At 41.5% G+C, this 16,991-nt stretch overlaps 1 protein-coding gene across 2 annotated transcripts; it reads right to left on the bottom strand.

Annotated features, from left to right (window-relative positions):
• Positions 1-379: 379 nt before the first annotated feature.
• Positions 380-15,538, bottom strand: si:ch73-61d6.3 (occludin). Of its 2 annotated transcripts, XM_042056263.1 has the most exons (9): positions 15,279-15,538; positions 13,886-14,071; positions 11,913-12,708; positions 10,738-10,899; positions 4,588-4,745; positions 4,022-4,237; positions 2,655-2,826; positions 2,364-2,405; positions 380-2,063 (listed from the first exon to the last, which is right to left on the bottom strand). In XM_042056263.1, the coding sequence occupies exons 2-9, from the start codon at positions 13,930-13,932 to the stop codon at positions 1,962-1,964; spliced, it is 1,695 nt and encodes a 564-aa protein (XP_041912197.1). In that variant the 5' UTR covers positions 13,933-14,071; positions 15,279-15,538; the 3' UTR covers positions 380-1,961. The 2 variants fall into 2 exon arrangements, with proteins under 2 accessions (XP_041912197.1, XP_041912198.1); XM_042056264.1 differs by lacking the exon at positions 13,886-14,071.
• Between the last annotated feature and the right edge of the window lie 1,453 nt (positions 15,539-16,991).

Here is a 16,991-nt window from a genome sequence, read left to right as displayed (position 1 = left end):
ACTAACAGTTTATGAGTATGAGCCTTTTTGGTCATTATGGAAATTAGACTTATCATCATTGATAGCTTTTTGGCGCCGGCTGACCACTCTGACAGGAACCGAGTGTTGCGTTCTGTACTAGGCTCCATGTCCATAGGAGCTGAAGGGTTTAAGTAGGTGCCAGTAGGAACACCGAAAAACAAGGCAACAGCACTGTGAATTCCAACAGCCCCACCTGGAGGCCAAGTCCCCACATGACCAAATTAATTCAATACTATTGAATATAGTCAAAATGCTGTCTGATTGTGTGTGTGTGTATGAGAGAGAGTGTGTGCGGGGCGTGTGCACGGTTTGCATGTGCCTGTGTGTGTGTGTGTTCATGCACGGAGGGGGTTCATGCTTGTTTTCCTCCTTTTTTATTAATTACAAAGATTAGATACAAAACACTGATCATAACATGACAAAATGCTATTCTAATGCAGACATTAGAAAATAACACTCATATTTTAAAAAAGAAAATGAGATGATATGAAAATGAGATGAAAATTTCATGAAAATATACAAATGACAAAAAATCCTTCATGAAATGATACAGAAACAATGCATCATGCAAAGGTGATGTGAGTAAGCCAATACCTTCAGTGATGGTAATGCAGAGACAAAAATAATCATTTTCAACAGCATGAAAATCTACATGTGTTTCATTTTGATTCATATTAGCATGTTGATTAGTGTGGCCATGATAAGATAAAAATACTTTTGGCACCATCATAAAATAGCAGACTTTTGATCCAGAAAATCACAGTCATATACTCCCTGTTGGATATGAGCTTATGAAACAGAAAGGCTGGCAAATTGGAGAAGATTTTTTTCAGTTTTGCATAACAGTACGCCAGAAAGACCACTGCTCACATCTCATACTCAGGAAGGAGTCATTTGGCCATGCTCATCACACAATTTAACCAGTGTTCTTTCTCAATCGCATTACAGTTGTTTAATACGGGGATGCGGCAGAAATATCAAAGATCACATGCTAAAATGTTCTTTTAAGCCAAACATAGCTTAATGCCAATGGCTGCTACACCTGTACAATAATGATTGGTCAGGTAACCCAGTAAGCTTAAGCAAACACAACTGACCTTGAAGCCCCCAAGTGCCATTTTTGATGTTTACTTAGTTACTTATAAAGACAAATACAGGACAATTAAACAAAATTACACTTTCCTTTGGTTAAGAGAAGACACATTGTTGGGCACTGCATGGAATCACGTGCCCTTCCTCAAAGGAGAGGGTTAGTCTCAGTCTCAGATAGAGTTCAATTCAACAGGCTCGGCACGCCCTCCTCGACCCACCTCAAACATTTGTTCTGTGTCTTTTGGCTCTTGCTGCTTTATCAGTGAGGCCATTCCCGTATCTGGAGCAAACAGTAACGCTGCATATCGCTAGCCAGCTCCTATCAGTTTTTGAGATGTCTTTATGTTAACCTTTCCCTGCCACACCCAGGACTCCCACAGTAAAGGGAGGCAGATAAGGCTAACACATCCACACTGATTTGTGTGGACACCCCGACGGCTCAGAGGCGTCAATAGTACGGTTTGCATGGGAGGAGAGGTGGTAGTAGTAGAGGCAGAGGACAAAAAAAAGTCTTGTGAGTCTTCTCCACATGACACAGAGCTTCCTTGTATATGCAGAGAGATGTGGGAGCTGGTCATGTGGGTGCCGCCAAAACTTTGCGTTGGAGAGTGGAATGACAAAAGATGAAAGAGAGTCATCACCTCATTCTTCAGTCATTCAGCTACGAAGCTGCACTATGGGGGTCTATGTTCCAGACGAACTTGGTCTCATATAGTCATGTTGTAAAGCCTTCTACACAGAGGCTTTTGTGTTGTCACTTTTCTTCTGTCTTTACAAAGATCCAAAGTTGAAGAGTGTATAACGTTTAAATGTCTAATACAGTGGTGAGGGGAAAAGACTACAAATTCTTAGGGCTGATTGCGGTCATAATTCTTCACCATGCGCTTGACGTGGAAAAGCTTCTGCCTTAACTTACGGCACTGCTGCTTTTTGGACTGGTATTCAGGCATCTGAGGAAAACATGGATGAACAGACAGCATCCCATCAATCATCAAGCAGGGCAAAACACACAAGTAATAACAAGATGCCGAGATTGGACAGTGAAGTCATAAAGTAGATAATTGTTAACCAGAATGTTTTCAACCACAAACTGGAATGTTTTGTGGTCTTAAACGACTACGTAACATATTCGCACAGAACCATCTGGATTGACAAATAGATATCTGACAGCAGAACCATAGCAGTAAGAGAGCTTTAAAGTTGATTGTGAAACATGGTCTGGGGAAAATGGACTATATGGTGACCCTTACCCTTTTCATGTCTTTGAGATGGTTATACTCCTCAGCAACAGCCTGCAAAGAAATAAAAGTCTTTCAACCACTTGCAAAACATTTAGTCAGACAGATGTAATTTAGGGTAAACATACAGTATGTGAGTGAAAATACAGTACAGTTATCCAAACTTATTTGCAGAACTAAACACACACATTCCAGTGGTACCCAATGGCATTCTTTGCATTGCTTTTAATAAAATTGCATTGCGTCAGACTAAGATTTGGCTACATCACAATGGCTACTCCTTCTGTGGTCTGTCTGTCTCACCTGGTACTTGCCGGTACCCTCATCAAGCGTGTCCAGCTCACGGCTCAGCTTGTTCAGCTGGTCATTAATATCGTCCATCTCAGCACACAGGTTCTTGTAGTGCTTCAGGTCGGCATCGAACTCCCTCTTGTACTCATGGCGCTGAGAGTCCGAGGTGATCACAGGGTACATGCTAACGGAGAGATGAGAGGACAGAGGTTGCAGTGAAGAGAGACTGGCGGGCTGAAGCTGAGAATGTGTGGATATTAGTGTGAAAGACTAGACCCCATGATTATTGCGGTATAATCAGGGACCATGTTTTCTTGAGAGGAGCTCTGCTTGTTCTATCTCTGAAATGGAGAAAGTCTGGGTGCCTGTTTACACTTACACTTACTTCACACTTAAATGTTCTCCAAAAGTTTTGCAGAGATTCTTCACAAAAAAACAAAATCAAATCAAAAACGCCTTTTCTATGGTAAATGACTCATTAATCTGAAGTGATTAACCAGGCTGACCTACATAAAAACGGTTTCTTTTTTTTTGTAGAACTATGTTTACTTTACTCCCTCCGTCTGGAATTTAGAAGGAAAAGAAGCAAAGTATATAACAGCATAATCCCCCTCGCCTTCTTCAGAGGCACCAGGCATTAACAACAGCTCCAAAACTTTGCCTTTGTACTGTTGAGGGGCTTTGGCCTAACGCCAGCTTCATAAAAAAGTCACGAGACTGCAAAGCAACGGTCAGCACTCCACATGCTGCATTCTGCATGGGTCAGAAAAAAAACTTGGGTAAGCCGCAACTGCATTATTGTGGACGGGATGTTGACGCATTCCTTCGGGAGCTCATCAAGAGTGAAAAGCAGATAAGCAGGATTCACACTCACACTCACACAACACACACACACACACACACACATTCTCTCTCTCTCACGCACACACACACACTCACACTCACGTACCTTTGGCCCAAATCCCTAATTGTGGAAAATTACAAAACCATGTGGAATTGCATGCTTGAAAAGATTACGCGCTCACCCTTCCAAGCCCAGAGTGCAGCAGAGGGGCAGCCCACCATGTTGATACAAATGACATCTAAAAACACTCACCCTAGCTTCAAACTAAGCTCCAATCGAACAACTTAGTCTTTTTTGACAGCACAATTAAGACATGTAAACACACATTAAAACATGAAATGCATAATTTGACCATGGAAGTATTATATTTTGCATACAGTATGTCCGTGTTTCTATATATCAACATGCGGAGGCACTTTTTCAGTCTTTTATATGCTTTTGTTGAAAACATATCTAAGAGTTCAGAGCAAAACTTTGCTTTGCTTCTACATTTGTGTGAGCTTCCTTCACTGCCTCCTCAGCACTGGCTCCTCACCTCTCCCACATATCCTTGTCCATCTCGCTGGTCTCTCCCCCTGTGGTGTACTCCGTCTCGTACTGAGACTCGTCAAAGTCTGTGTTGCGGCGCTTTCTCCTGGCCCGGTTGGCGGATGGTTTGCGAACCCCTCCGGTCTCCTCTGAGGGACTAGAGCTGACCTCTCCACCATGGGACAGGTGCTCCGATGGACGGCTGACGGAACGGTCAAAATACCTGTCCGAGAAAGAAAAGTCATTTTCACTTTCAAGGGAATCAAAACATTTAAAAATGACTTTGAGATTCAGAATTCCTTGGACAGATAATAGCAAGCCTCTGTGACTCTGAGCAGGCTGTGTCTAAAGCAGGTTATGAAGGTCTAAAGCTTAAGGGGGTCCAACCATTTCCTCAGTTGCAAGAGGGTCCTCAAGGGCAACTCAATATTGCATGTTTATATGGATTTAGTGAAACTTGTCTGAAGTCTTAGACCCCCCCCTCCCCATATTTGTTTCTGCCCCCTCCCCACTCTTTCTTTCTCTTCCTCTTTTTCTTTCCCTCCCTCTCTCTTTCACATGGATCATACATACCCAGTGTTGTTGTACGTGTCGGTGCTGAACATACTCTCATCTTTGGGAGGGGTGGAGAGAATGATGCTGTTTGCTTTGCTCAGAAGAGGTGCGGCTTTCTCAGAAATCACCACCGTGGGCGCGTCCTGAACACTCTGTGCGTCCTCAACATTGTTCACCTAACAGAGAATGTAGAAAAGACAAAAAAAAAAAATCAACACCACACAGCATATCTGTCTTGTGACATATAGCTATATCTTTGAAGTCTGGAGGGTCCTTTTTTTCCTTTTTTTAATCTGACACGGGTCATTGGACAATTCTGTTACTGAGCTCTTAAAAAACAGAGGCCTCCACAAGGAATGCAACCCCACTATTAACCACATCAGGTATGGCTAACAGCTTCTCATTATCGTGGTCAATGAGAAATCTCAGCTGTCAGCAGAATCCAAGAGCACACACAAGGCAATGCACACAAAAGACATGAACGGCAAAAACGTAATAGACACTAGGATAAATTGCAATTGCACCTGCCAGATGGGGTGAAACTGCAACTGTTGATATGACCTGGCCTGCTATGGAGGTTGACTTTTCTTCAGAGAAAAGAAATATGGCGGTCATCGTTTTCAGGTTGGATGGGCAATGAAGCATGAAATTGGAAGGCGAGCTCACATTGTGAGCGTGACTCAGATTAACCCTTCTGGTTAACTGGTTTACTAGCACACCTAACTCTCACAGGCAATGGGGTTCCAGTGGCATTTCCCATCAAAGTTGCATGAACAAACCATTAGCCACCATACACCAACAAACACAAAAAACAAAAAGTATTCCCCCAAATGACTTTAAGAAGCAATGTTGACATCCTGTGAAGCTGCTTTTGCGTGCACATCCTCTCACTATTGGCTAAACCTGGGTGACGGCATTGTCTTAACCTTTAACTTTATTTGTTTAAGGCTTGCCCCTTCCTCCGCAGCACACAAGAAAAGCTTTCCAATTCAGTAAACAAGGAAACCTCGGGTATGTATTCAAGCTCTTCCGGTACAAGCTAACAGGGGGATGAGGATGTGAGAGGGATCGCAGGGCTCAGGCTTACTCACACACAATAGAGTCTATCAGTTTCATCTCTGTAGATGGTCCAGTCTGGATGCAGATGCAATGCTGGCGTTTCTGACTTGAGGAAAACAAGCTATTATTATTACAGGCCATGCCAATAGTTTCTCAGCTGTTTTCCGCCCATGCCTTTGATATGCATGCTTGAAGTGGTTTTTGTGATGCGCTGCATTCTTCTTACTTAAATGATCCTCATTATTGGGGACACCATGTTTTCCCCCCCCCCCATAACACTACAGCCTCGATCCACCTGCTATATTACTGTAGTCATTTTTCTGCTCTTAGTCTGGCACAGCTTCTGACATGTTATCTGCACAGATGTACGCACGAACAGCAGGAAGAACCGGGAGGAACAATAATCACAGGGGTGGGGCACGCTTTCCTCCCAGCTGCGAGAGGGAAAGCCACCTTTGAAGAGTGCAAGTCATCCAAGAATTTCAACAATGCCCCTCGCCATGGAGCTCTCTGTGACCACTGAGCTGTGTGCAGGGGTTGGATTGGAAACCAGGGAGAGGTGGGGTGGGGTGGAGAAGAATGCATTGGGGCTGCAGGACTGGGCCAGGGAAGGTCCAGCATCAGAGTCAGCCCCCCTGTTTCCCAGAGCTCTCCGCCTGAGCAGGGCTAAGCACCATCAGGAACCACACAGACCTTTTCTTCCATTGTTAGTTTACACATGCTGCGATCTGTTTTTTCTGTCTTCCTGTGCTAACCCTGCTAGACAATTGCTATTATGCATCCAAGACCGTCAGGACTTGGTCACAGTGACGTTTTCTTCGCCTCCTGAAGCAACAGTCAAACAGTAATCAAAGCATTAAATCTACCAAATCCGAATATTCCAACAGCCAATAGAAGCTTATACTATATTTCACATGTATTACTGATCAAAGCCAGCAATGTGAATGTGTGCATTTTCAACGCTATTCATTTCTAAGGTTTCATTACATTTGCCATATTCTCTCATCACAATTATGTGAAGACAGAATACCTTTCAGTGTTTTGTAATGTCACAAATGATCAGTGATACATACAGATACATATATGACACAGACAAATGAATTACAAAATGTTGACACTAACAATCTCTTCTCAATGCTCCCCTAAAAATGAGCTCACCAAGGCAGATGGTTGAGCAAATTTAGACTGAAAGTGGGCTATTGAGCTGAACTAATGAGATCATTTAGTGTCAGGGTTGACCAGTCGATGGTGAATCAAAACAAATGCAATTAGCTGTATCCAGAGCCATTGTGCTCGTGGTAGAAATTCATTTATTTTTCCAATTGATGTGCTTTTACTTGAGGCAACAAACATATCTAATAGACTACAGAGAAAATCCTATCCAAAGATTAGAAGTGAACTACATCACATGTGCCTTATCAGAGAGCTTACTGTACAATGACACAGAACAACTCAGCAAAATGTCCCCTACATGTGTTCAAAATAATGTTATCAATGTCATAACATAAAACTAGAAAAGCATTCTTCATTCACTGATAGTGTAATATGCCATAGACTAAGCTTTTATTGCTTAGATGCTTTGACTGACTACATGTCTGCAGGCCTAACATAAAGCCTAACTAAAATAACTATTTGAACCCATACACAGAGGAAATGAAATATACGCAGTGTAGAATGTTACAACAGCAAAGTGATTGAAACCTGTGTGTGTGTGTGTGTGTGTGTGTGTGTGTGTCTGTCTGTCTGTCTGTGTGTGTGTGTGTGTGTGTGTGTGTGTGTGTGTGTGTGTGTGTGTGTGTGTGTGTGTGTACACATGTGTGTCTGCTACTGGGTGAGGTCAACAGAGCCACAGAGCACTCATGACTCAAACTCTGGCTTGATGTGTATGTGATATCACTCATGAGTCATAGCTTGACACAGCTTGTTCTGTAACTGTCCCTGTCTGGGTACACTACAGTCACAGTCACACTTAGTCTGGCTATATTACTGTAAGAATACAAAACCACTGGTGGTGGTTGTAGTGGTGTCTCCCATTACTGTAAAGTGCTTTGGGTACCTAGAAAAGCTCTAACATTATATAAATGTATAAATGTGATCTGAAATCTTGAATCTTGCTTGAATTTCCCCTTGGGGATCAATAAAGTATCTATCTATCTATCTATCTATCTATCTATCTATCTATCTATCTATCTAAATCTGGTGGATAGACTGTCATCTCACATTGGATTTCCATCCTTACAATGTTGTGAGTGTTTTTTACTTGTTCTGTATTTGTGTTTGTGTCATAAGTTACTGGATAAGGTACTAGCTATCTACTGTATGTGTTGTTGTTGCTGTTGTTACTGTAAGCTTACAAAAATCATGAGGAAACACTAGTCAAGTTAATTAACCCAAGTTACTCAATAAATATGTGGCATACTTCTAAAATAAATGTATGCATTATACATCACGTGTTGGGACTACGTGTGTTTGTGGCTCGATTGATACAGCCATATTCTTACAGTAATTCTGTACTTTGGGTATATCCGTTTTCATTCCACACCCAAAAGGTTGTATATCAACGGCGCTCCCTGCCAGCAACATAACAGTTGATTCCTGTAAATGAGCGTGCAACACTGTTTGAAACAGTGTTGAAAACACAGTTTTATTCCAGGGCACATACCCTAGTGTAAAAATAGTTTCCTCCCCTTTTCCTGTAAATTTGTGTTAATAAATCAGAAATACATGTTTCGGTAAGGCATGTCCATGAGAGAGATGGTCATTTTCTCAATATTTAATGACGAAATCTTTTCCAAGAAATAAATGCTCCTCAAACACCTGTTGCTTTCGGCTGCCTCTGTCGTTATAGTGTAACAACAGCGGGGAAGTCGGACGTTATAGTCATGCCCTCTGAGTGTTTAAATAGTCCGTTTGAAGCCTCTAGAAACTCATAGTTCCACAGGGGCTGGTTAATTATCATCCCAAGTGAAACCGGGCAGACCATAAACAAACAGGTCACTATCAGCAGCGCCGTGGCGAAGTCATGTGACACCCAGCCTGCACTCACCCAAGCTAAGTCACTAGGCCAATAAGGAGATAAGGGGTAGCTTGGTTCTCCTCCACAATCACACTTACAGTTTCAAGGCAGGAAATAGTGGACGTAGGTTGTAAAACCAAAATGACAACACAGACTGGAGTTCAGTGGTTTGGTGGGCTATTATGGGTTGATGACAGCACAGAAGGAACTAGGCTTTTAGCACCAAAAATGAGTGTGAGAAGCTGGTGAAGTTTACCAAAAGCAGTGACAGGTCAAAATTAATAGAGAGAAGATGGAGGGAGAGGGAGGGTAAGGCAGAAACTGGGAATGCTGCCATGCATGACTATCCCATATTGCCCTCTGCAAATCGATGTTTATCAGAGTCGGGCTGCTCATTTCTCCAAGATTAATCTGACTAAATGACTAAAAAGTTCTTGTTTCTTGTTGTGGATTGATCTTGAGATCTCTGTCACAACATATCCCCTTGTTAAACACCTAACCTATCCAACTAGTAACTAGAAAGTATAATAAAAATGTTTACCTCACCGTAACACTTTCTATGAAGGTTGTATTTATAACGCCCTATGAATGCATTCATAATGTTTTATAAGGTGTCTATAAAGAATTGTAATGCTCATTATTACCATCTATAGGTATTCACAAGTCGTCGTAACCAACTTTATGATGCATTATGACAGCTAATTATGAATGATTATAATTTGAATATGAATAATGCATTATAAATATGTCAAGATCTGCCTACTCACTTGTCAGTTTTATGATGCATCATAACTACTTTGCCTTCTACTGTAGTCCTATATATATATCTATAACTATAAGTATATTTAATAAAGTTATAATAATTTATACATCTCTCTATAGCACACAATTATAAACAGCTATGCAATATCATAAGTGTTATTTGTCAGCTCTAAGTAAAGTGACAAGAATATGACCATATTATTCTACAATGAAATGAGAGTCTGGACAGTAAAGACAAAAGGAATGCATTTAGTTCACTTTATTTTCATTTGTCATTCCTTTTGTCTTTACTGTCCAGGCTCTCATTTCATTGTGCCTCATATTTGTTTATAATAACCTTATATCTATTAATAACAACACCTCATTTGCTCTACTTTACCTAAAGCTGACAAATAACACCTATGACATTAACATAGTGATTTATAATATTGTGCATATGGGGTAAAGATGCTAGACTCGATACTTAGTTCATTGCACCCTTTAATTACTCAGTGAACTTATATCTGTTAATAATAGGGTCATATTCCTGTCACTTTACTTAGAGCTGACAAATAACACTTATGATATTGCATAGCTGTTTATAATTGTGTGCTATAGGGAGATGTATAAATTATTTTATATATATTGTATATAGTATAACTTTATTACATATACTTATAGTTATAGATATATATAGGACTACAGTAGAAGTCAAAACTCTTTATGCATCACTATACGCATTTAGCAAAGCAAAGTAGTTATGATGCATCATAAAACTGACAAGTGAGTAGGCAGATCTTGACATATTTATAATGCATTATTCAGATTAAAATTATAATCATTCATAATTAGCTGTCATAATGCATCATGAAATTGGTTATGACGACTTGTGAATACATATAGATGGTAATAATGAGCATTACAATGCTTTATAGACACCTTATAAAACATTATGAATGCATTCATAGGGCGTTATAAATACAACCTTAATAGAAAGTGTTACCACATCACCTACTAAATAATGAATGGAAAATAAAGATAGTTTCACAACTAACACGTTATGAAAAGTTAGCAATATTCCTCAATACATGTGTCTTATAGTTGGGTGTATAGATGGCACAGGACACAAAGTATGTGTGTGTATGTGCATAATGTAACATAGAACAGGATTGAGATGCACAATTGTTGTCATAACATAAAGTCATAACATAGGCTGACACATACATCACGAGCAGTTTTGATGACCTGTGCAAAAACCTATTCTAATCTCATTCATCATAAAACCATGACAGGTGGACTTTGAACTCAGGATGATCTTTTTCCACACACACATGTGGAGAGACACCACTCACCCAGTCCTCCACATCTCTGCCTTCTGGTCCTCGGGTCAGTGGCTCGTCCCAGTGGATGTTGGGCTTGCCATAGCGCCAAATCTTGCTGCGTGTTTTGTGGGCGAACACAGCGATCACCACCAGCGCAATGACAACTAAGAAGCCACAAACCATTGCCACAGCCTGGAAAGGGGGAAAACATACTCACATGATCTCTCATGCTGGTTTTTTGACTGACACTGAAATAAAACTCACTCTTAGAGTAAAATGTAGACTTCCAATAAAAGTTTTCCAATTAAAAATGTAACAGAGGTTCCTGACACATGATACAATCAAATTGTACTAGTTTCTATCAAATCTGACTTGAAGGTGCTCTAAGCGATGCTGGGTAACGTCACTTCTGTTGACTTTCAAACAAAACAGAGAGCTAGCTCGCCACTTCCTCCCCCTCCCTCCCGTGCTGCTCCCGTGCAATTGAAACTCTCCTAAACGCGCATCTCGTCTGTGATTTGCTGGATCAGTTTGTTATGTTTTTATGGGCTAGGTTTGCCCAGGTTGTTTTAGTTGCCGTTTTTGGAGCCTGGACTGTCCACAGAGATCATGTTTTTTTACAGTGTCAGGACACAGACAGCTAGCAGTTGGTTAGGTGATGTTTGCAGTAAGTGACATAAAATGTTTTAGCCTAAAAAACGCGTGGCATCACTTAAAGCACCTTTAAAGGTTAATTCCAGTATTTAGCACTTTGAGTCCCTTTTCTGATTTGTTTTGGATGAACTAGAGTGGTGTTGCACAGTTTTGAAAACGAACGTTAAGGGTTGTTTTAAGGACATGTTTGTGCATGCCCATAGCCAGCCACTCTGAAACAGTTATTAAAGGCGATTCAAAACGAGTCAGAAAGTCGAAACAGGACCCATGGTCAAAATTTCGGTGTCTACCACTCTAGTTCATCCAAAACAAACCAGAAAAGTGACTCAAAGTGCTAAATACCGGAATTATCCTTTAAAGGAACACGCCAACTTTTTGAGAAATGAGCTTACTTGCCATCTACCCCAGTGTTAGCACACACAGAGAAGAGAAGGGTTTGCATCCTCTTCTTTAACTCTAGGGTAGACGGCAAATAAGCTAATTTCTCAAAAGGCTGTCGTGTTCCTTTAACACTAGTAACTCTGACTTAACAGCAGTTAACAGAATCACACCTCCTGTGGGTCCACATAGCAGTAGTGGTACAAGTACTGGTTGTAGATGGGGAAGCCTCCCACTCCACCCATACTGGACACCCCTGTGCTGTACATGTTCTGGCACATCATCAGCATGGGGTTGAGGTACATGCTGGATGAGCTCTGGGCCATGGGGTTGACCCCCACGATGTAAACAATGTTGATGATGCCCTGCAGAAAGGCCAGGATGGCACTGGCCACCAGCACCACTAGGAAGAACTTGCGGCTGCGGAAGGTGTTGCTCTTAGAGAAGCAGGCCACGAATAAGCCCAGCGCGGCAATGAAGTTGATGGCCGCCATGGCGATCATGCTGGTCTTAGCCGAGTACGGTGTTGGGTAGGAGCTGTAGTAGCCGTAGCCGCTCCCATAGCCGCTCCCGTAGCCGCTCCCGTAACCTCCGTAGCCGCTGCCGTAACCGTAACCACCACCGTAACCCATCCCTCCCGTGCCATAGCCCCCCATCCCGTAGCCGCTGTACTGCATGTCCCAGACGAGTGTGGAGGCCACGCAGGCGAAGATGCCTAGGCACAGCACCACGATGAGGCCCAGCATGGCCTTGACGATGCCCGGAGGGGAGAACAGCTTGTAGAAGAGCTGGGGCTTGTCCTCGATGTAGTAAGATCCCGGGGGAGCTGGGTACGCGTCCAGCTCGGTCCTCGAGGCGTGGAAACTCGCCGGCGGACCGTAGCCATTGGTGGGGCTGTACGGCGGGCTGTACACAGGGGGGCTGTCGTAGTTGTCTTTCTCAAACATGGTTCCAACAGGAAAGTGGGAGCTTCAGGAAAAAAGGAGCAGCATTGTTATTAGAATTTCTATTATAACATACAGTCAATCATTTTGTGGTCAGATGAGTGCCAAAAGGAAAGGAGGGGAAAGCATACACCTTTTAACAAGTTACATCTCATGGCAAACATTATATGTTTATGGTGCAGAAGACCTATCTGGATGAATCTGAATTGTGTTGTTGTCTTGACCCACTTTACAAGAAGACACAACTCAACAGTCTCACAAGTGCACTTGATACTTTGTGAACTTGAACTAAAAGTAACATGTGCACAGAATCACTGAAGAGAGACCTTCAGTCTCTAGCCTGGAAAATTCAAACCTAGAAAGAGTAGGGTCTGGCCACGAATAATGAAAATGGCCAACTCGAGGGGCGGCACCAAGCATGCATTTGAAAAATTTACTGCACGTAATTGGATAACACTACGAACAATGTTTACTGACTGATTCCGGACTTCGACACAATTGGATAACACGACGACCAATGTTTACTGACTGATTCGTTGCAGCTTTGTCGTCATCTGTTTAGCTCGCCTGGCCCCCCTATATCAGATACACCGATGTGATTGGTTCCTCGCGATGCAAGGGGTAAAAGTAACATGCATCATTACTCGTTGCCAGAGTGTCTTGCAGAGACAATTCAGATTGTGCTTTCGCGAGAACTCTGGATTGCCAGGGTATTCAGTCCCTCCAACGGACGCACAACTGTGGCATCCATCTATGTCTGAGGCGACGTAGCAGTGATGTGATAGAGATGACCGCGAGGCACTACTCAGAAACCACACGGGGAGGCTGGTACCAGCAGTCTGAGTTCAAGAACACAATGCTTCTGTGTCTCCTGCCAAGACCCTGTGGGAGTCACTCTCAATCCCTCTCATTGTCTGCCCGACTTTGAAATGCTTGGACTTCAGTATCTGCCAGTTTTTATGATTGTTTGTTTTGCTTTGTTTGGTTTGCAGATACACTAGTGAAGTCATGCTGTGGAGTAAACAATGTCCATTCTTATGAAAAGGTTTGTGGCGTTTGTGAAAACACGTTTTTCACAGGAGCTAGCTGTTAACAGAGATGTCAATGGGCATTATGTAACTTTGTTTCATTGGAGCTTGTTACATGCGAAGAGTTGCTAATTTATCAGGTAGCCCCATTATGAAGCAACTTTCACTACATACCAGTGTTGAGGAGCTAATGTATCTGGAGACTCTGCAAAGCTCTGCATTCAGGCAGCACAAAAGTCTTGGCACAGATGATTTACATGAAGTCTTCAATCTAAGCCTCGTCCCCTCACGTACAGAACCTCCTCCCCCAACCTCTTCTCTTTGTTGTTCAGAAAAGTCAAGACTGCTAGTGGTGGGTTGCTGTGTTGCCATGGTATTTGACAAGAAAAAAAGTCGCATAGTTAAAAGACAGAGGGGGAAAGACAAGAGATGCACTGTCTGGTTACTCTTCAGAAAGAAAGAGAGAGAGGGGGGTGGGGTACAGTTGGAATGGTGGATCAGGTGTCTGCCCAGGGATCCCTCTGTTTATGTTGTGAAAGGCATCACTGTATCCGTCCAGCAAGCCTGTGTGGCATTCTTGGAAAGACACAGGTGCTCTTAAGGAACTATAGCGTCACACATATGTGACAGAATTCCCTCATTTTGAGTCAAAAACTATAACACATAGATAAATAAATTCCCAACATCCTTGAGGTGATATTAAAACCTATTGGGAATTATGAAATTTTACAATAATCCAGCATTATGTTCATTTTCAGGAAATAAATACCTTATTACCCAGATACCCTACCCTAACTGTTAAACATTTCATGACAGTTATCCTATACATTCAGCAGCACTGGACAGATCAGGTGTATTGAGAAACCACACAGCAATAACAGGGCAAGGGCCTGGACTTCAGACTCATAAAACACTCAGTTACAACCCAGTGCTTCACAACATGTCCACAAAATGGTGTTGAGGATCAACAAACCCACAGCACACTGTCATGTAAATTCTTGCGGAGGGACTGGAAGGCTTCTCAAAGGGGTCACTGCAAAACACAGACTCTGACCCTAGACCCAAAAGAACACACACTGCCAGCATTGTGGTGCCTCACCACTGTCACAAGTCAGTCATACAACCTGCAGGTTATTTGATATAGTTGAGAGAGTGTGTGAGTGTGCTATCCCGTTATCCAAATGGACATTCATTTTCATCATGACACTCGAACAAATAAATAAAAAAAGATCAACTTTCAGTTTGACACAAACTCTATCCTTTGTGGTAAAACAGAAAGAATAACAGGCAGACTTATTCCGTAATGTGTGTTTAATGTGTGTTTGTGTATAAAACACTTCATATTTAGAACGAGTAATAGTAGCCTAAGCTGCAATTTGGTTACACACAAGCGCGTTGCCCTGAACGTCCTGTTGATTCTGGAATGCAGACAGAAACTGGTAGCTAAGAAACTCGTAGATTACGAATTACATAAAGCATTGTAAAATGCCGTCTCCTGTTCTCTTTCAAGCGACTGTATTTACAAATTCGCAGCTTTATTTTTCAACCTTGGATCAAACGCAATTACCTGAACGTGTGCTGGACAGTTGTTGTTAGATTCCTGTGGTGAACAATCTTTTCTGTAAAATTTCACCCTCAACTTAATCCTTTGGTCGTGATCCACCTGTTGGAGAGAAATGTTTTTCCCTCTCGTAGCCTATAAATCCTTTCCTCTTGCAGTAAACCGTTAAATATGGTGTCTCTAGCACGAAACAAGTGACCATCCCCAGAACAAGTCCTTCACTTGTTGCCTCCCTCCAAGGGCATGGTTGAGTATGCTATACCAAAGGTGGGTGGGAGATTGTGAGTGAGAAGTCAAAGCAGGTCAGGTTATTTACACAAGCTACTCATCAAACAGTGAAATGATTTCGTGGAGAACTCTTGGACTAGGTTTAGGATATTTTTGATTTAGCCTACAAAAGCATCACTATGGGATTGATAAAGAAACTTGGGTAATAGTTCTTGTCTAATTGTTCTTCGGGTTTACATTCTTGAAATTACTGTCAGAATAATTTTTAGTTTATTTTAACCCTATTTTCTCGTTTTATTCTCGTGGATTTTTCAGTTTCTAATTTTTTTTTATTTAGGCTATACGGGACATATGATTTGATCATTTTGTAGCCTACTAACGGCGTTTAGTTTTGTTCTTTGATTAGATCAAATGCTGAAATCTGTAGGTTAGCGTCAGTTGTAGGCTACTTTCTTTGTATTTTGACTGTTCGTGATATTTGTTTATCTCGTTATAAGATGAATTGGTGAATTTGGTGTGATTTTTCGCCCTTTGTAAATGCAGGCCTAGTGTAAGAAGTCAAGTGACCCCAGGTGGTCATGATACGAACTGCGCTTTTGATTATTTGGACCCTATTCTAGTATTATCGGTTCTTGAATTATGGTCAACAAAATGTTTAGGCTACTTACGTTCTCAGACAGACTTATGTAAAGTATGGTCATTTTAATTTCAGTTATACGTTGAACATGGCTTTTTAATCTGCACCGTGAACATGATCAAAATGCCTTAGCATGTAGGCTATGGGGTTTCTCAACATCCATGTTGAGTTGTTTTGATCTGTACATTAAACATCAGTGTGGAAATCTATAGTGGTCAATGTTTCATTATAGAGACTAAAAGCTTATTGTTCTTATGCATAGGGTTATCACTATAGGTAACATACTCTGATCACAGGGCACATAGTTATGGATTCAAACATTCCACTGACTGACTTGTGTTTTATAAGAAATTCCATCATTAGAATGTACTCTTCTGTGGACATTTTTTAATTATTATTCACTATTCTATTTTCACTCGAATAGATTTGTAAAGTACTGTTACTGTTACTGTTACTCTTATGTTGACATTTTCAGTATTTTACAACCAGCATTTTCCCAGAACTCTTCATTCTTATCATGGTTTACAAACTGTTATGTAGGTCCACCAGTTAATCTTATTTAGCCATTACTGTATGTTCCTCCTCCTGGGACAAGCAGTGAAGAACGTTATGTCTCTGTTGTAACATTTGTAGAAAATAGATAAGCTGACTGTTGATTCAGGATATTTGTGTATTGGCTGGTGTCAACACAAACAACAGGTGTCTGTGATGTAAAAAGGTGACATAAGTCTAAGGTCACAAAACACACCTAATGCATAATTCAGATAACCTTGTTACGGCCCATAGATCTATCATAATATTAACATCCCAGAATTTGTTTCACCCATTCCCTGGCTACATTTCTGTACATGCTA

This window comes from Alosa sapidissima, chromosome 12, assembly GCF_018492685.1.
Source record: "Alosa sapidissima isolate fAloSap1 chromosome 12, fAloSap1.pri, whole genome shotgun sequence".
Classification (NCBI taxonomy): domain Eukaryota; kingdom Metazoa; phylum Chordata; class Actinopteri; order Clupeiformes; family Clupeidae; genus Alosa; species Alosa sapidissima.
The sequence above is the reverse complement of the archived record's forward strand: the minus strand, read 5'-3'. Positions and strand labels throughout refer to the sequence as shown.

Coding starts and splice junctions, on each gene's coding strand:
- si:ch73-61d6.3 (XM_042056263.1), bottom strand. CDS start 13,932: ATGCAGAGCTTTGCAGAGTCTCCAGATACATTAGCTCCTCAACACTG. Junction 12,709..13,885: donor ACATTAGCTCCTCAACACTG/GTATGTAGTGAA, acceptor TTTTTCCTGAAG/CTCCCACTTTCCTGTTGGAA. Junction 2,406..2,654: donor AGGGTACCGGCAAGTACCAG/GTGAGACAGACA, acceptor ATTTCTTTGCAG/GCTGTTGCTGAGGAGTATAA.